Below are 19,872 nucleotides of genomic sequence, written 5' to 3'. Positions count from 1 at the left end.
CGTTAGTCCTTTTTTGTGTGGGTGCGTGTATAAGTATCTTTTGTCTGTATTTGTGAGACTATGTGTTCGTTTTAGCTTATATCTTTAGCTAGCACAATTGAGCAAATACCTTCACCCTGTCAGAGTTGACATTTGTAAAAAAAATATATATATATATATATCGATAAAGCAGCGACTTGGGAACTTGTTGGCACCAGAGTACACATATCCGGTAAGTTTACATGAATTTATGTAAGTTCATCTTCAATACTACCAAGAGCCGCTACTAGCAAGAGTCCGCCGTCAACACCAGCCGCGGTTCCTCCTCTGAACTACTTGATGCCCCCAAATTCCCTCCTCATCTGACAGCCAACCAAACAACTTGGAGACTCGTAGGCTTCGCTCTGGATGTGAGTGTCGGACACGATGGCGATGAATTCCGCCAATCGCAGGCGTTTGTCCCATGATGCTTTGCCATTAAAGTCAGTTAGTCATTGAAGGGAAACAGAAGTGTCTTTTGTCTTCATATAACAGTGGTTAACTTATTTTTACACTTTGATGACACATGTATTCCTTATGTGTAAAAGGAAGAAGAAAAAACATTGTAAGCCAGATATGTGGTATTATTTGTGTCTTCTTTGTCTTAAGATGTTATCAGGCCGCCTGAGTGCAAATCCCAAACACATACACACTCCCTGTCTGGGTTAGCTCACCCCATCCCAAAGCTGTGTTCCTTCTTTCATCCCGACTGGAGACAAACTCATTGATAACTTTGATAAACGCAGGATTAGTCGTCTGACTCGCTCAGAACTTTTCCGCTCGACTTTGACTTTTCCTACACTCACTCCAGACCTCCGTTATCAGACTCCGAGCATCGTCGCCTAGCACGCTCTTCACTGATACCTCAAGATGGGTGATTCCCTCAGCCGTTGGGAATTTGGCAGAAGAAGAAAAAGGCACACGGGGGAGGAGGTGCAACCCCGCATGGTCACATGACCCCCCAGATCACAGCAGTGTTGGAACAAGAGTGTCACTTCACAGCCAGAAGTCACACTGTGCACACCATTGGGCTGCAGGCCAAACATGACACCGATACCGCCACCTGCTGCGATGACCGCCATCGTTCCCAAGTTGACTTTGTTGGTGGACTGTTCCAAAAAGCACCTTCAATAAGACATTTTTGCATGGAGACTGGGGACTTTTGCGTGATATGGACATATGTCCCACGTCTGACATATGTGGGATGTTTTACCTTATATGGTGTCAGAAGTGGGATTCCAGAGGCCATTTGCACTGTGCCCAATATGAAGGATCCCTGGAACGCTGAACATGGGACATCTATGTAGGACTGTGGATATTTTATTCTTTTACCTCTATGGTATGGGGCTCCAATAGGTACTCTGCAGGTTAGGTCTGTTAGAAGTGGGATGGGTAGATGTGAGGTCATTTAAGACGTGCTTAAAGTTGAGTCTATAGAACACTCGGCAAACCTGGCAGACATCCTCAACCAACAACATTATATCTTGCCAATAAGCACAAAATGAAACAATTTTGCTTGTAATATGCGGCCTAATAATGTAGAAAACCCCCAAACTTTTTGCAGATGAATTTACTTCCTCGGTTGGGCTGTAATGAAGTCTTGGGTCATGATGGCTCGTTGGTTAGGAATACCATTTTTAGGCAATTTAAACACTCCTCACTCGCTTTCTTTGCTGAAGACTGACATATTTCTTCACTCAATCCTTAGTGAGTGCTGACATCATCACGCCTGCTTTCCACTGAACTTATTCATGAGCTTTTCACTACACGTGATGATCTTCATGAGGACCAACTTTACTGCAAGGTTTGGAGATTTTTTTTTTTTCAACCAGCCTGAAAGTAGATTCAATTATGGAAGGCAGACTTTGAGGGATTGCAGACTCGGGCTGGTTTGTTCCCGAGAGGCCCTCGGCTGTGTTTTACAGTAAAATGTGATACAGGCTGCATTAATCCTGCTGATTGGAGCTCAGCCCGGTAAGCAATTTATGTCAGCGTGTGTGAATGCATGCTGATACTCCATGCACGTACATCTGTTTTTGTGTACAAAGCAGTGGCACATTTACAGGCATTTCATAGATTCTAATGGAGTTTATATATTTATATTTCATGAAATAGTAGTAGTAGTTTAAATCAGTTGTATTTTTATGATGTTTTTTGACTCCTCGCATGTTATATGAAAACATATAGTACGTCCATATTTTTGATTGGACCATGAAGAAATTCTGCCTAGCAACAAGTGTGAGGCGTATTAGTGTGTAGCAGCATAGTGGAGTAAAATACAATAGTTTTTATATTTAATACAGAGTCATTCCAATTCATTTGTATGGATTGACCTATATATTTCTTTCCTGATTAAAATTGTCATCTTTATTGTAATTGGCTCATTTCTTTTGTGTCTATGTTCCTACCGACTTGCCCTGTCCGTGCTCGGTTGTGTAGGTAACAGGATAGGGTCCCCCCAGATAGTCACATGTCTATGATTTGTTGGGATTTTTTGATACATATTTTTCCTCCTGTAAATTCTGCCTAAGAACAAGTATGACCCGACCAAGACAAATAATTGGATTGGCCTACAGTTGAATTCATAATGTGTATTGAAAGACAAAACATCTTAAGTGAGTGTCTTGCATCCATCTCCACCGATATCTCCCGACGTTCCGGTAATCCCAGTCTTTGTCGCTATCTACTCAGCCATCACCCCAACCCCCCACCACCACCACCACATGTGACCCACCGCCTGCCTCAAAGCTAATCCTCCCACTACCCCAAATTGGCCTCCATATTAGATTCATGGCTGTTGACCTTTTTACCTCCTTCTTCATCCAACTGTTGACATGAAATGATTGAACTAATTCCGTAACGACCTTCCTTCCTTCATGGTGTCTCAGGTAGAAAACGGCGTATCAAGCCACTAGGTGGTTCTTATCTGTGATTGTTATCAGCTTCTCACAGACTGACGTTGATGTTTGGCAGCGAGTGACCCCCCCCCTGTTGTTGACTCAAAAGACTCTTTGCACTATCACTGAGGTCGCCAAGGCCTTGATACCAACGCATATCTGCTAGGAATTAACCCTTCATGAACTTAATCCTTATTTTGATTGTTAAGTTAGAAACACTCCCTATTCTAAATCATTGTCTACTTGTCAGAGATTAGGACAATGTGCTGGTTTTCTTGGGGGGGTTTACCATGTGAGTCTCCATGTTGGTTCCACAACCCCGCCTTCCCCTCTTGACTGACTGAGGTCTGACTCATGCACTCTCACCCGTTACCGGGGCAACCGTTTATCAATATTGATCTGGTAACTTTGTGCCTCATCACCAACGCTGCACAGTGTGTGACGATGCCGTTTTCTCCCTCTCTCACACACACGCACACACACACGCGCACACACACACACACACACACACACGCACACACACACACACACACACTAAGTCAGACAGGCCCAAAGCGTAACTTCAGGTATTTCCCAAAGCTCTACACTTCTCTCCCGTTCTCTGTCTCTGTCCCCCCCTGCAACCGCCCTCCTGCAGCAGGACCGCTTCATCGTGTCACTTGAAGGAGCATCTGTCATCACCATGGTTACCACCCAGACCGCAGCCTGTATAATATAGAGATCCCTGTGGAAATGTAGCATCAGTGTAGGCTACCGTGTTATTTGAGCAGTAAAATACCTTCACTACTGACGGGATATTTGATGTGGAAAACACGTTACCATCACTCCAATGTCGCTAGTAACGCCGCTAGCCAAAACTCTATTGGAGCAATGGCAGCAAAATTGATATGGGTCCTACATCGTACATCCCTGGCACCCTCTGGCTTCACCTCAGAAGGACGCTGGTGGTCCAACAATCAGACAGGGAGGGGCCACATTCATGGATGACTAAAGAAGCGACTGTTTGCAAATGATATAAATAAAGAAAATCAAAAAGATATTCTATTTTTATTCAATCGGAATGGTGTGATTATATTTGGGGGGTTATATTGGCTGGATCTGATTTTTGCAGGGGTCATGACCCCCCATTCCCACTTGCATAAGGCTCAGAGTCCATCTGATTGCGTGGCTTGTTTTGGAAGCGCAGTTTGTTTGGTGCTTGATGGAGGTGGTGGATTAGTTTGTAAACAGTGACCCCTTGTGGTCATATGGGGTCACGCAGGGCTGACAATTTTACCATCATTTTAAACGTTGACAACTAAATGATGTATAATCTGAGGTATCATAAACTGTATTTAATCTTGGATGTATTCATAGTTTTAGATTGGCTTTATAGTTAAATAAAATCAGGTTTCTGCACTATTTAATGTGCTGCATCACCTGTTGTGGTTTTTGTACGCCGCCTCTTGGCCGAAGACAGCTGGGATAGGCTCCAGCATGCCTGCGACCCTCGTGAGGATAAGCCTTTCTCAGCATCACATCAATGGTTAAGACATACGTTGACTTCCTGTATTCAACATACACTAATTCACTGTTTACTTATTCATTCATTCATTCATTGTCTACCGCTTTTTCCTCACGAGGGTCGCGGGGGTGCTGGAGCCTATCCCAGCTGTCTTGGGGCAAGAGGCGGGGTACACTCTGGACTGGTGGCCAGCCAATCACAGGGCACATATAGACAAACAACCATTCACACTCACATTCATACCTATGGACAATTTGGAGTGGCCAATTAACCTAGCATGTTTTTGGAATGTGGGAGGAAACCGGAGTACCCGGAGAAAACCCACGCATGCACGGGGAGAACATGCAAACTCCACACAGACATGGCCGAGGGTGGAATCGAACCCTGGTCCTCCTAGCTTGTTACTTATTCATGCAGATAAGAGAATAATTATTCTTATTGCTATCATTATTAACTACAAACAAACAAAAAAAGTTTTGGTGTTGTACTGTGAGTTGTACTGTGAGTATGATTGAATGTACAGTCGATACATGTGTTCCGAATTCCAGTAAGTCAAATGTAAACATTCTAACTCAATGTTTTTTATGTGTGTTAGATCCTCCATTTTCTTGTTGTCATGGTAATATGACATTTAACATGTATCCAGATATTTGACAACAAGTACTCTTGCCTCTCCTGGACCTCCACAGACCTTCATGTAAGTTTTGCTGTTGCTTCCTTAAGTCTCACGCTTTCATGGCCATTGCGTTTTGTTGGATGCTCATTCATGTAGATATGATATATATTATATATATTATACATATAGATATTTGTACCTATCCGCTTCATTCCCTGTTTCAGCAGTGGAGGTGAACGTAACCATGATGATCTTCTACATAGCGGATGCAAGTATGGACGGTAGAACGTTGATGCTGTAGAACGTTGGTATGATTGTTTAAAGCTCTCTATGATACCTTGGAAAAGTGACATTTTGTCTTGCTTGTGAAATGTGAGCTGAGATGTTCCAACATGTGCGGTTAGCAGGACACAACTGTGTTCACTTCCTGTTTTGATTTATGTGCCAAGACGTTTTAGACTGCAACACTGAGCCATACAAGCTGGCTGCCACACATACAGTCAACATGTCAACATGTATCTCATGAACGTGTGAACACCGCTCACATCGTGTTGCCATCTATTTAGACACGAATGGCTGCGCACTGACTACTCTGAAGAATATCCCAGTTAAGATGCTTTATAGTACAAATGCTTGCTGAACATGTTAGATGCTGAAGCCTGCACAAAGTCAGTCCCCGTGACCCTGAAGAGGACATGCGGTAGTGAAATGAATGAGTTAGTGTGCTCAAATATCACATGATTGCCGCCAGAGAGGGAAACTGGGAGAGGAGATGCCAGGGGAGGAGGGAAAGGGAGAGATAAGGAGAGGGAGAGAGCGATAGGGGGAGGAAAGCCACATCGAGTACTTTCACTCTTCGCCACACACCCACAGAGACCGCACACTCGGGCCTGCACCTGTTCCAGCACAGCCCGGCCCACTTTGTGTCTGTTCCAGCACCGAGATGCTCGCCTACTGCTGGATGACGGCTGTGCTTCTGGTGGCCGCAACTCCAGGTAAGAAATATGAGAAGTTCATCTTTGTCCTCTGTTGTTATTCGTGGAAAGAAGACTTTGCTTCCAAGTGATGGAAGTCATATGCAAATGCGTCAGCTATCAACTCAATTATGATTGCAATACCGAATATGACAGTAGGCGTTATTGTCGCTTTGTAAGTGTTCTTCTCATTTCAGGAAACATCAGAGGCGCCGCTTCCTTCCAAGCAACCGAGAGGAACTGCTCCCTGTCGCCACCAGTGAGCTTCGCATGCGTCCTTCACTTCCATATTGCACAGCTTTGCTTTTTATTGATTTTTAGAACAATACATGTTATTTCATATTATTTTCAGAATTTTTGGTGTATTTTCCAGCTCAGTTATGCTTTAAATTTCCAATAAATGTCAGGTAGATCATTTTATTTCAGAAAGCAACATTTTAATAAATAATATTTTGGAATCATTTATGTTTCAGTAATTTTTAAGCTAATTTTCTTTGAATAATAAATTGTAATGGTAATGGTAATATTCAATCAATTTATAATAATAATAATTTCATTAAAAATGAAAATGTATTCATCGGTCATTTCAATATGGATATTAATAATATTATAATACGGTCTTATATTTTGAATAATGTTGCAATGCTTTGCTGGATACATACATACTGTACGTCTTCATATGTCTGCCTAGCAAAACTGAATTCCTGCCTTCTGTTGTTGAAGTACAGCTCATAAAAGTACTACTGTTGCTACTATGAAAGGTGTTGCAATAGACGGCGTTCCTGAACACAGTTAATGATTACAATGGGAGATACAGAAAGGGATGAGTCAGCGCTTCTCCATCTTATTAAATGTGTCCTTCACTATCAACGTGTGTGTGTGTGTGTGTGTGTGTGTGTGTGTGTGTGTGTGTGTGTGTGTGTGTGTGTGTGTGTGTGTGTCAGTACCTTCCCAGCACAGCAGTGAACACCAGCCTCCGTCTGCAGGAGCTACGTGAGCATATGCTTTCATCCAACATCTCCGCCTACATTATCCCTGCCACCGACGCCCACCTGGTAGCTCACCTGTCAATCATCCTTACACGAATACATAAATCTCCTGCTTAATTAAGAGTGCTTGCCTCGTCAGAGTGAATACATAGCGCCACGTGATGCCAGGATGGCCTTCATGACGGGCTTCACAGGCTCTGCAGGTACACTCTTATACGCCCCCACATCTTCCTTCCTCGTCGGTGACTCAACATCCCACGTCTGAGCTGCTTTCATCCTCACTTAAACTGCCCCCCCCCCCCCCCCCAGCAAATCAAAAATGAAGATTTACAGACGATTAAGCATTCACGGCATCAGTGGAATAGTGAGATAAAAGATGGCCGCCCAGCCTCACATTTAGGAGATTGCCATCCTTTGACCCTCAGCTCGCATACATTAGCCAAGATTAGCTGCGCCGCGGTGCATTCACTGTCATTCATTGCTGTTTGCCAACTCTCTGTATCCTCCTGCAAGGCACTGCCGTGGTCACGCCCATCAAAGCCGCGCTGTGGACGGACAGCCGCTACTGGGTTCAAGCCCAGAGACAGATGGACTGTAACTGGGAGCTGCAAAAAGACGGTGAGCCTGATTGCAATGTCAACGTGTCACTCATTTGATTCATCTGTCAGTTAGTTAGTGTTCAAGTTTGCTGGGAAGATGGACATATTCCATTTGGAGGACATATTTGGTACCTTATTTTTGGACATTATTCACTCACTTCATCACCAGGAATTCATGCCACAGCAAACCAATCTCCTCCATCCAACCCTGTCTTCCTCATCCGTCCTCATCCGTCCTTCACTACATCCATAAACCTCCTCTTTGGTCTTCCTCTACGCCTCCTACCTGGCATCCTTTACCAGTATATTCACTATCTCTCCTCTGGACATGTCCCAACCATCTCAGTCTGGCCGATAACTGACTTTATCTCCAAGGCCTCTAACATGTAATGTCCCTCTGATGTACTCCTTCCTGATCCTATCCATCCTGGTCACTCCCAATGAGAACCTCAGCATCCTCATCTCTGCTACCTCCAGTTCTGCTTCCTGTCTCTAGACCAAACAACATGGCTGGTCTCACCACAGTTTGTATACCTTTCCTTTCATTTTAGCTGAAAGTCTTCTATCAAACATCACGCCTGACACTTTTCTCCACCCGTTCCATCCTGCCTGCACACGCTTCTTCACCTCCTCTTCACAATCTCCATTGTTCTGGACTGTTGATGCCAAGTACTTCAAATTCTTCACCTCCTGTATTTCTTCTCCCTCACACAATAATAATAATAATAATAATAATAATAATAATAATAATACTCTGTCTTGCTGCGGCTAATATGCAGCTTATGCCTTCAACTATTACAACTCATGGATGGATGGAAAAACATAAAACATACTGTCCATCCATCCATCCATCCATCTTCTACCACTTATCTGAGGTCGGCAGCCCAAGCAGGGAGACCCAGACTTCCCTCTCACAGACCACTTCGTCCAGTGGATCCTGGGGTGTTCCCAGAGGTGTTCCCAGGCCAGTTGGGAGACATGGTCTTTCCAACGTGACCTGGGTCTTCCCCGAGGCCTTCTCCCAGTTGGATATGCCCTGAACACTTCCCCAGGGAATCATCCAGGAGGCATCTTAAGCAGATAGCCAAGCCACCTCTGTCTGGCTCCTTCCACTGGCGGTTCTTCTCGCCTTATCTCTAAGGGAGAGCTACTGTATATTTTAGTAGCAACTGCACGGAGAAGCACTCGGAGTGCAGTGGTCCAGGATCACCCCCAAAAGGCCATCGGTTCTTCCATATCCCATTTCTGAAAATTCCTGCAAATTTCGTCCGAATCCATTTCGAGCTTCATGAGGTTATTTTCAACACAAACAAACAAACAAACAGATAAATTCCGGCAAAAGCATAACCTCCACGCTGTGCTTGGTGGAGGTAAAAAAGATTTGCAGCAATCCAAAAGCCACAATTTCAAGAACATGTCTTCAGACTTAAGACAAAAATATTATAAATATTATGCCTTTATAAGGAGGAACCATACATTAAGGTTTTTAATCCTAATCTTTTTTCCTGCCACTATTTTTCTTGGCTATTATATGGGAAAGCACTTTACTTTGTATGAGTAGTAATGTATCATTTGATCACATGAATGTCTATTATTTTATTTGTATTGTTCCACAGTGTCCATACGCAGCATATCCGAGTGGCTCATCTCAGAGGTACCACATGGAGGCCAAATCGGCTTCGACCCTTTCCTCTTCTCCATCAGTAAGTCTCTGTCATGGCTCCCGTCAGTCCACATTATCATCACAGCCGCCCTGATGGATAGAGAGAGGATCCACCGCGGCTGCAGACGCCAGCCAGACTTCCCGTCTCATTGATTGACCTCAGTGCATGTAATCATCTGCAATTGACTCCATTAGAAACGCAGGAAGAGTACAGCATGAGTCTGGAGTTGAGCAATCGAAGCCTCAAGTCGATGCCTGGCAACCTGGTGGATCAAGTGTGGAAGGAGGAGAGACCGTCCATCCCGCCTGACAGCCTCATCCGCCTGCCGGATAGAGTCATACGTGGGTTTTTGCCTTTTAATAATAATCATCTCTTCCATGCGCATGTGTTATCTGGCTGCTGATAAATACCTGCAAACTTAAACAGGGAGCCATAAAACCATAAAAACATGATGATTTTTATGGCTGGGAATCTAATGCTAACTTTAGGGAATAGACAAGGAAGGAAGTTGTCTCGTTAGGCTTTAGGGTCAGACTGTGAACACAAGGAACACATGGTCAGCATCATAAATCTCATGTTTAGTGCTCGGGAGTGCATTAGACGTAAGGATGAGGTCTTCACTTTTGATATGCCATTGCTGAGATATGAATGCATGAGTTAATTTTTAGTTAATTTACAGATAAGGGCAAATGTCACTGAAACATTATGGGCTATCATTTTGTGGGCGCAGCGCGAGGTGGCGCAGCGTGGGGTGGCGCAGCACCCCACGCAGGGCTAATTTTGTTTGGCAATTTGGTGCACCACACCTTGACAATCACTCACTGTTTGGCCCCCCTACCAAACACTATTTATTTTGTATTATGATTTATTTTGCTGCGTCTTCTGTATAAAAGGACGTAGAATTCATTCATTCATTTTCTACCGCTTATCCTCACAAGGGTTGCGGGGGTGCTGGAGCCTATCCCAGCCATCTTCGGGCGAGAGGCGGGGTACACCCTGGACTGGTGGCCAGCCAATCACAGGGCACATATAGACAAACAACCATTCACACTCACATTCATACCTATGGACAATTCGGAGTGGCCAATTAACCTAGCATGTTTTTGGGTTTCCTCCCACATTCCAAAAACATGCTAGGTTAATACCCGGAGAAAACCCACGCATGCACGGGGAGAACATGCAAACTCCACACAGAGCGGCCGAGGGTGGATTTGAACCTGGGTCTCCTAGCTGTGAGGTCTGCGTGCTAACCACACGTTCGCCGTGCAGCTTAAGTAGAATTATGGTATAAATGATCTTGTGTCAAAACTCTTAGTATGAGTACTACTACTATTAGTTTTACTATTTACTATTCCATGGAGCAGGTGTGCTTGAGACCTGTGTTTTCCGCCTAGCAACAAGTGGTGCTTTTTCTGTTTCTGTTTCTGAAGATCAATTGTTGATGAATCCACGGTGTGTCCACAGAAAGACCCTGGCAGATGAAGGTGGAGCAAATCCGGAGCCAAATGAAGGAGAATCCTTACGAGCCCACGGCTCTGCTGCTGTCAGCGTTGGATGAAACCGCCTGTAAGTGACTTTGCAGGTCTACTCGGCGTTGTTGATTGATTGCGTACGGCGGCGCGGGAAGACTGGACGAGCTGACATGTATTTGTTATTTATCAGGGCTGTTGAATATGCGTGGCAACGACATCCCATACAACCCTTTCTTCTACTCATACACACTGCTGACGCTGGATGAGATCTGGTAATTGGTACATGGCACTATCAAATTAGCATTTTGACTCATCCCTCCCATCCCTCCCATCTGTGACACCTTCACTGACTGTTTGGGTACCAGGCTCTTCGTACACACACACAGACTGACAGAGGAGCTGAGAGTGTACCTGAATGCCTCCTGCAGCGGGTCCCTCTGCGTCCAGCTCAGAAGCTATGACTCCGTCTTGGATGGCCTTAAGAAGTATGTTAGCCAACCAGGGGTCAAAGTGTGGATCGGCACCGAGTACACAAACTACGCACTTTATGAGGTCATCAAACCTGAGGTATGTGTCCTTTACATTAGCGTACTGTAAATGTGCCAGTTAACACCTCCATTCAGTACACGGACAGCGTCCCTAATTAGCACCGGCTGGGAAAACACTGGCATGAACAGCTGCGGCTGTAGGCGGCCTCCTGATGTATACAATATTGTTTCTGTTGCTGCAGTCAGGTGTTTGATTAGCGACCTCCTTTTTCTTACCCACTTGAATCCTGCAGGACAAACTAATGAGCAGCTCCTATTCTCCTGTGTTGACCACCAAAGCTGTGAAAGATGACACTGAGCAGCGCATCTTAAGGGATGCTCACGTATGTTGTATGTTGTATGTTGTATGTTGTATGTTGTATGTTGTATGGTGTATGTTGTATGTTGTATGTTGTATGGTGTATGGTGTATGGTGTATGTTGTATGTTGTATGGTGTATGTTGTATGTTGTATGTTGTATGTTGTATGGTGTATGTTGTATGTTGGATGGTGTATGTTGTATGTTGTATGTTGTATGGTGTATGTTGTATGTTGTATGTTGTATGGTGTATGGTGTATGTTGGATGTTGGATGTTGGATGGTGTATGTTGTATGTTGTATGGTGTATGGTGTATGGTGTATGTTGTATGTTGTATGGTGTATGTTGTATGGTGTATGTTGGATGGTGTATGGTGTATGTTGTATGTTGTATGTTGTATGTTGTATGTTGTATGTTGTATGTTGTATGTTGGATGGTGTATGGTGTATGTTGTATGTTGGATGGTGTATGTTGTATGTTGTATGTTGTATGGTGTATGGTGTATGGTGTATGTTGTATGTTGTATGTTGTATGTTGTATGTTGTATGTTGTATGGTGTATGGTGTATGGTGTATGTTGTATGTTGTATGTTGTATGTTGTATGTTGTATGTTGGATGGTGTATGTTGTATGTTGTATGTTGTATGGTGTATGGTGTATGTTGTATGGTGTATGTTGTATGGTGTATGGTGTATGGTGTATGTTGTATGTTGTATGTTGTATGGTGTATGGTGTATGGTGTATGGTGTATGTTGTATGGTGTATGTTGTATGTTGTATGGTGTATGGTGTATGTTGTATGTTGTATGGTGTATGGTGTATGTTGTATGTTGTATGGTGTATGGTGTATGGTGTATGTTGTATGTTGTATGTTGTATGTTGGATGGTGTATGGTGTATGTTTAATGTTGTATGTTGTATGTTGTATGGTGTATGGTGTATGTTGTATGTTGTATGTTGTATGTTGTATGGTGTATGGTGTATTTTGTATGTTGTATGTTGTATGTTGTATGGTGTATGGTGTATGTTGTATGTTGTATGTTGTATGTTGCATGGTGTATGGTGTATGTTTAATGTTGTATGTTGTATGTTGTATGGTGTATGGTGTATGTTGTATGTTGTATGTTGTATGTTGGATGGTGTATGGTGTATGTTTAATGTTGTATGTTGTATGTTGTATGGTGTATGGTGTATGTTGTATGTTGTATGTTGTATGTTGTATGGTGTATGGTGTATTTTGTATGTTGTATGTTGTATGTTGTATGGTGTATGGTGTATGTTGTATGTTGTATGTTGTATGTTGCATGGTGTATGGTGTATGTTTAATGTTGTATGTTGTATGTTGTATGGTGTATGGTGTATGGTGTATGGTGTATGTTGTATGTTGTATGTTGTATGGTGTATGGTGTATTTTGTATGTTGTATGTTGTATGTTGTATGTTGTATGTTGTATGTTGTATGTTGGATGGTGTATGGTGTATGTTTAATGTTGTATGTTGTATGTTGTATGTTGTATGGTGTATGGTGTATGGTGTATGGTGTATGTTGTATGTTGTATGTTGTATGGTGTATGGTGTATTTTGTATGTTGTATGTTGTATGGTGTATGGTGTATGGTGTATGTTGTATGTTGTATGGTGTATGGTGTATGGTGTATGTTGTATGTTGTATGGTGTATGTTGTATGTTGTATGGTGTATGGTGTATGTTGTATGTTGTATGTTGTATGGTGTATGGTGTATGTTGTATGGTGTATGGTGTATGGTGTATGTTGTATGTTGTATGTCCATACACACACACAAATGCATGACTTCTTGTAGCGTGGATCAGTGAGTGATGTGCGTCTGTCATGCAGGTGAGAGACGCCGTGGCTGTCATCCAGCTGCTCATGTGGTTGGAGAAGGCGGTGCCAGCAGGGAATGAGACCGAATTGAGCGCCTCTAACTACGTCAATCATTGTCGCAGGTTAGGAAATATTGTTGGAATCCAACCATCACATTTTCATTGGTCTTCTACGTTATGTAACATCATTTGTTACAGCAAACAGAAAGATAACATGGGTCCGAGCTTTGAGACAATCTCTGCAAGTGGACCTAACGCTGCATTGGCACATTACAGGTAAATATTGGGGATGTCCCGTACTGGCTTGGTGGACAAAAAACAATATGTCAATATTGTCCAACTCTCAATTTCCGATACCAATATGTCCTCTGGTGTCTCCTGTGTACACAGCATTTTTATGTTGGCCCAATTATGCTGATATCGGGATGATAATTATACATAGCGATAATTATCATAGTACATCACTAGTCAATATAACTCTGTTTAGAAGTAGGGCTGCACAGAGATTGAGTGATTAGCACGCAGGCCTCGCAGCTAGGAGACCCGAGTTCAATTCCACCCTTGGCCATCTCTGTGTGGAGTTTGCATGTTCTCCCCGTGCATGCGTGGGTTTTCTCCGGGTACTCCGGTTTCCTCCCACATTCCAAAAACATGCTAGGTTAATTGGCCACTCCAAATTGTCCATAGGTATGAATGTGAGTGTGAATGGTTGTTTGTCTATATGTGCCCTGTGATTGGCTGGCCACCAGTCCAGGGTGTACCCCGCCTCTCGCCCCAAGACAGCTGGGATAGGCTCCAGCACCCCCGCGACCCTCGTGAGGATAAGCGGTAGAAAATGAATGAATGAATGTTTTGAAGTACCTCCATTTTGTCTGTCTGACATAACATTTGAAATAATTGGAGTTTGTATGTACAGTATATTAACTCCTGTAATCAATTACTGACATTAAAATATGACTTTCAACAAATTAAACAATATTATAGTATTATCTTTACTATTGAAGTACTTATATTTGGTGACCTTTTTATTTTGAAATATGTATAATGTATAACACGAATGGTATATTACTATACCATTATAGTATATATTATACAAGTTATTAGTTAAAAGTTTGTTTAAAAAAATATTTAATATCCATATTAATATTTAATATACATATTAACCTGTTAAAAATGTGTGGATTTTTATTGTTATTAGTTGATTTTTTCAATTATGTTTGACACTACTTTTATTATTATTGTTAAATTAAACTAAATTTGCAAAAGTAAAGCAAAATTGTAATTACTAACCAAAAAGTATGCATTTTTATTATGTTATACAATATGCCTTTTAGTGATTGTACTATTCATTCATTCATTCATTCATTTTCTGCCGTTTTTCCACACGAGGGTTGCGGGGTGCTGGAGCCTATCCCAGCTGTCTTGGACTGGTGGCCAGCCAATCACAGGGCACATATAGACAAACAACCATTCACACTCACATTCATCCCTACGGACAATTTGGAGTGGCCAATTAACCTAGCATGTTTTTGGAATGTGGGAGGAAACCGGAGTACCCGGAGAAAACCCACGCATGCACGGGGAGAACATGCAAACTCCACACAGAGATGTGTTTTATTATTTCATTATTATTTTATTATTCAGTAATATTTGGTGTATTTTTCTATTTATTTATTTTTATTTTATAACTTTTTAAAATACATTCTTTAGTCTGTATGTACTAGAGATGTACTGTATATACTGGTATATTCTTAAATTAATACCTATTGACAGCATCAAACAAAACTATTATCTCATAGTGCTCATGACAACACAACAAGTTTGAAAAAAACTATAATAAAATGAAAGTACTCACTTAATAAACACCTTTAGATGAATAAACAACTATGAAATACCAGAGAAATAAAGTGGTGGTTTTGGCATTTGGCATTTGTCCTAGCAAATGCCTTGCATACAAACACAGATACTGTATACAGTAGCTATTGTCTTATCACTTATACCACAACACCTTCTGATTCTGTATGCTTCAGCCCCACAGAGGAAACCAACAGGAAGTTGACAGTAGATGAGATGTACCTGGTGGACTCTGGTGGCCAATATCTGTGAGTAAGAACCCACTCAGGACCACCTCCATGTCTTCCATTTCCATCACTGTCACCACTTGTCTTCACACCTTCAGAGATGGGACCACTGACATCACGAGGACGGTCCACTGGGGGACGCCCACTGCCATGCAAAAGGTAACACAAAAGAGCATAAGCGTAATGTTTGACATGTTTATGAGAGACCCAGACCGTAATTTGACATTTAATTAACCAGGAGGCCTTCACGAGAGTACTTGTGGGCAATATTGAAATATCCAGAACCATATTTCCTTCAGGAACCAGAGGTAGGGACATGATGCAAAGCTAACATCTACTGTCCCCACTAGAGGGCAGTGTTGGTTTGTTATGTTTCCAGGAGGCTATTTAGGGATTCCTATGTCTTTCCACAGGCGTAAACATGGAGATGCTGGGCCGCAGAGCATTATGGGAAGTGGGCCTAAACTACGGCCACGGGACGGGACATGGTGTCGGGAATTATTTTGGAGTTCATGAGTGTACAAGGCATTTTTTTGTTTTTCATCCCATTTTATACAGTATTCAAATAGCCTTGGAACACTAATGCAAACATGAATGTTACTTGGATGTGTTATTTCTATTTTGTTCAGGGCCAGTTGGTTTTCAGGGCAACAACATTCCCTTTAGAGAAGGCATGTTCACATCGATAGGTGAGACTTTCCTGGATCATGTTGAATGAAATCAAATAGCTTCTATTAATACTTGGTTTTCATAGAGCCTGGCTATTACAAGGAGAACAACTTTGGCATCCGCATTGAAGATGTTGCCGTGGTAGTGCCCGCCCATACCAAGGTTATTGATCATGCAGTCGTTTATTATTAATGATGCTGAGTTTGCTAATCACTACACTTTTCTCCTGCAGTACGGACATAACTACTTGACCTTTGACACTGTGTCCTTGGTTCCTTACGACAGGAAGTTGATTGACACCTCTCTTCTAAGCTCAGTCCAGGTCATTTGAAATAAATATCAATAGCTTATTTATGCATACAGTAGATGATGGTGATTTTTTTTTTCATCTAATTTGCCACAACTTCCTGTTTCAAAGTGTAAACAGCATGTAGTCATGTGTGACATCCTACCCAAGTTTCATTTTCCTGCTCAAAGCAATGCTTTCTTCTGAAATCTCCTTTTGCGTTTCTCCTTTCTTCATCATTTTAAAGAACTTTACTGTCACCTTTGCATTTAGACGCATATTACAAAAACAAAGTGCAAGCACACACAACTAAAAAAAGAGTAAAAGTGGTTCCAGTAGGCATCTCTGTGGAACACCACACATTAGCATTCCTTTATATTCCAAAAGATAATGACATTCTCCCCTCTTTCTCCTAGGTTCAGTGGCTAAATAAACACTATGAGACTATTCGAAGGCTACTGGGTCCCGAGCTGGACCGGCAGGGCCTCCACGAAGAGAGCCAATGGCTGCTCAGACATACAGAACCATTCAGCGAGTATGGATCTTCCTCATCTGTGTGTTCATCTTCACTGACCCTCGTCACTTTAGCCGTAGCTGTGATCTTCAATGTGGTCTGAGAAGCTCATCTCGACGCTATCAACTTGCACACAAACATTCCAGCTATGCAGTTCCTATGGACCACAGTACAGCTAGATCAGGGAACGACCCGCTTGGAAACCACATATTTATGCAATCAAAGCGCCGTAACGTCTATAATCTATTGACTTGTTTCAAGCTAACTTTTAAACACAAGTTAACTAATAAAAAATGCATTCAAGGGTTTGATTTTTATTCACATTTTCACTACTCGTTAATGTGGTTAATTGTTCCAGACTCGACCATATCTTTTCATAGTCCCAGCATACAATACCCATTTATGACCTTCTAAATACTGAATGGTTTTTGACATTATTAGAACCCTCTAGACATGAGGACCAATTACTCAATATCGTAGACATAGAGGGCCTGTTGTTCCAGCGTTCAAGTCTGGTCTTACGGTTACGGACACCGAGCAGCCAAGCCATTTTTCAAATGCAGTCCCTCTCGGTACGGCCATTTCAATGTATTATTATTATTATTATTATTTCTCATTATGTTGACTGATTTTTCAAGGCACACAGAATATTGTGTTCTTTTATGGACATATATATATATATATATATACAGTATGATACTGCTGACAGTATTGCTGATGCCTCATATTTATTGATATACACTTGTCCATTTATTATTTTAGGCACAGTGCAGCACAACCCACCAGCTCTCCTAAGATGCTGCCCTCAAAAACTAGTTCCTTTCAGACTAGCAGTCGCAGCTTGGTCTTTGGTCTGGGCCCCCTTTGATAACCCTATAGAAAATGATGCTCTATACAAGTTCATTGTACTCAACATTTCCAGGTCAACTTTTTGGCAATTAGACTAGAAATTGCACATTTTCCAAAATTTTACAAACGTTTATGTGTGAGGTGGCACCCCTAAATCTCAATGGATTTCCTCAAAACTTTACAAAAGGCACTTTTATGTTCATTAGAAAAAAAATGGAATGCCAGCCAAATTGATATTCCATCCATCCATCCATTTTCCTCCGCTTATCCGGGTCCGGGTCGCGGGGGCAGCAGTCTTAGAAGGGAAGCCCAGACTTCCCGGTCCCCGGCCACCTCCTCCAGCTCCACCGGGAGGACACCAAGGCGATCCCAGACCAGCTGTGAGACATAATCCCTCCAGCGTGTCCTAGGTCAGCCCCGGGGCCTTTTCCCGGCTGGGCATGCCCGGAACACCTCACCAGGGAGGTGTCCGGGAGGCATCCGGACTAGATGCCCAAGCCACCTGAACTGACTCCTCTCGATGTGAAGGAGAAGCGGCTCTACTCTGAGCCCCTCCCGGATGGCTGAGCTCCTCACCCTGTCTCTTAGGGTGAGTCCAGCTACCCTCCAGCTAACTCTTTTCAGCCGCCTGTATCCAAATTGATATTATGAATTTAAAATTTCCCATTCAAATTTGATGCACCCTAATATATATATATATATTCCATATATATAAAGATTAAACTCACACCTTTCATCACAAAAAACCTTTGTTTCTACCTTTTTCTGTTCTTTAATAATCAGCAGTAGTGAAGGTAAGTTTCAGCAAAATGTCACTTCTCAACAAAAAAGGGAAAACAAAGGCTTTTTATAACAAGATACATTACAAGCATAACTTTCACTTTGACACTCATTTTGTCGTATATATTCAGCTAAAAAACATGACAGAGTGGTTAGCGCACAGGCAACACAGCCAGGAGACCCAAGTTCAATTCCACCCTCGGCCATCTCTGTGTGAAGACAGCTGGGATAGGCTCCAGCAGCGACCCCGCGACCCTCGTGAGAATAAGCGGTAGAAAATGAATGAAAGAATGAATAATGAGCTGAACAACAATGTCACAACAATAACAACACAAAAAAACGGGGAAAGATGCTCTTATATGGATGTCCATGTGCTTATAAAATGCACCACTGCCAACAACCATTTATCACAGCAAGTCTTCCAGGTCCTGAAGCAGCAAAACAGCCCCAGACCATCACACTACCACCACCATATTTTACTGATGTTCTTTTTCTGAAATGTTCTGACAGATGTAATGGGACACAACCCTTTCAAAAAGTTACATTTTAGTCTCATCAGACCACAAAGTATTAGAGATCATCAAGATGTTTTCTGGCAAAAGCGAGATGAGCCTTAATGTTTTTTTCGTCTCTCTTTTCCGCTTAGAACTCCACTTCGACCATCCGGGCTGTTTTTGCCCAGCGTCTTTATTATGGTGGAGTCATGAACAATGACCCTAATTGAGGCAAGTGAGGCCTGCAGTTCTTTGGATGTTGTTGTGGGGTCTTGGATTATTCCTTGCTAGATTCTAGGGGTAATTTTGGTTGGCCCGCCACTCCTGAGAAGGTTCACCACCGTTCCATGTTTTAGCAATTTGGGGATAACGGCTCTCACTGTGGTTTGCTGGAGTCCCAAAGATTCAGAAATGGCTCATAACTTTTTCCACACTGATAGATCTCAATGAATCTCAGTTAAGTTAGGTTTTAATGGGGGGTAATCCCTTTTTCAAACAGGGACAGGTTGGTTTTTTCTCTCCCTTTATTTATTTGAAATTATGTGAATTTGAATTCAGCCAAGCTACGATTAACCTGCCACTGGATTCATTATTACTGATTTGATCTGTCTGAAAGATTTAAAGTCTTTGAAAAATGGTTTAATGTTGTTGCCAATGTTAGTTATCTTTTTGTTACAATTTTTTTGTTGTTTTGGTTGTTTCCGTGGAAAAGTGTGAACACCAACTTGACAGGAAACTAAAATAGGCCATCTTCCTTTTCATGTGGTTATGATACCATGCCAA

General features: G+C 42.3%; 1 protein-coding gene across 2 annotated transcripts; it reads left to right on the top strand.

Moving 5' to 3' along the window:
• Positions 1 to 5,872: 5,872 nt before the first annotated feature.
• On the top strand, positions 5,873 to 17,280 carry xpnpep2 (X-prolyl aminopeptidase (aminopeptidase P) 2, membrane-bound). 2 transcript variants are annotated; one of them, XM_058075385.1, is made up of 21 exons: positions 5,873 to 6,030; positions 6,207 to 6,268; positions 6,954 to 7,064; positions 7,138 to 7,201; positions 7,512 to 7,616; positions 9,214 to 9,300; positions 9,456 to 9,602; positions 10,726 to 10,827; positions 10,924 to 11,005; positions 11,099 to 11,300; positions 11,515 to 11,604; positions 13,430 to 13,539; positions 13,615 to 13,692; positions 15,447 to 15,518; positions 15,596 to 15,656; positions 15,736 to 15,805; positions 15,911 to 16,015; positions 16,127 to 16,186; positions 16,252 to 16,328; positions 16,399 to 16,488; positions 16,869 to 17,280. In XM_058075385.1, the coding sequence occupies exons 1-21, from the start codon at positions 5,979 to 5,981 to the stop codon at positions 17,067 to 17,069; spliced, it is 2,028 nt and encodes a 675-aa protein (XP_057931368.1). In that variant the 5' UTR covers positions 5,873 to 5,978; the 3' UTR covers positions 17,070 to 17,280. The 2 variants fall into 2 exon arrangements, with proteins under 2 accessions (XP_057931368.1, XP_057931369.1); XM_058075386.1 differs by lacking the exon at positions 7,138 to 7,201 and having other exon boundaries at positions 6,954 to 7,002.
• Positions 17,281 to 19,872: the final 2,592 nt, after the last annotated feature.

Source organism: Doryrhamphus excisus, chromosome 6 (genome assembly GCF_030265055.1).
Source record: "Doryrhamphus excisus isolate RoL2022-K1 chromosome 6, RoL_Dexc_1.0, whole genome shotgun sequence".
Lineage (NCBI taxonomy): Eukaryota > Metazoa > Chordata > Actinopteri > Syngnathiformes > Syngnathidae > Doryrhamphus > Doryrhamphus excisus.
Note: the sequence above shows the minus strand (reverse complement) of the source record. Positions and strands in the feature narration are given on the sequence as shown.

Coding starts and splice junctions, on each gene's coding strand:
- xpnpep2 (XM_058075385.1), top strand. CDS start 5,979: ATGCTCGCCTACTGCTGGATGACGGCTGTGCTTCTGGTGGCCGCAACT. Junction 7,202..7,511: donor GGGCTTCACAGGCTCTGCAG/GTACACTCTTAT, acceptor TCCTCCTGCAAG/GCACTGCCGTGGTCACGCCC. Junction 16,489..16,868: donor CTCTTCTAAGCTCAGTCCAG/GTCATTTGAAAT, acceptor TCTTTCTCCTAG/GTTCAGTGGCTAAATAAACA.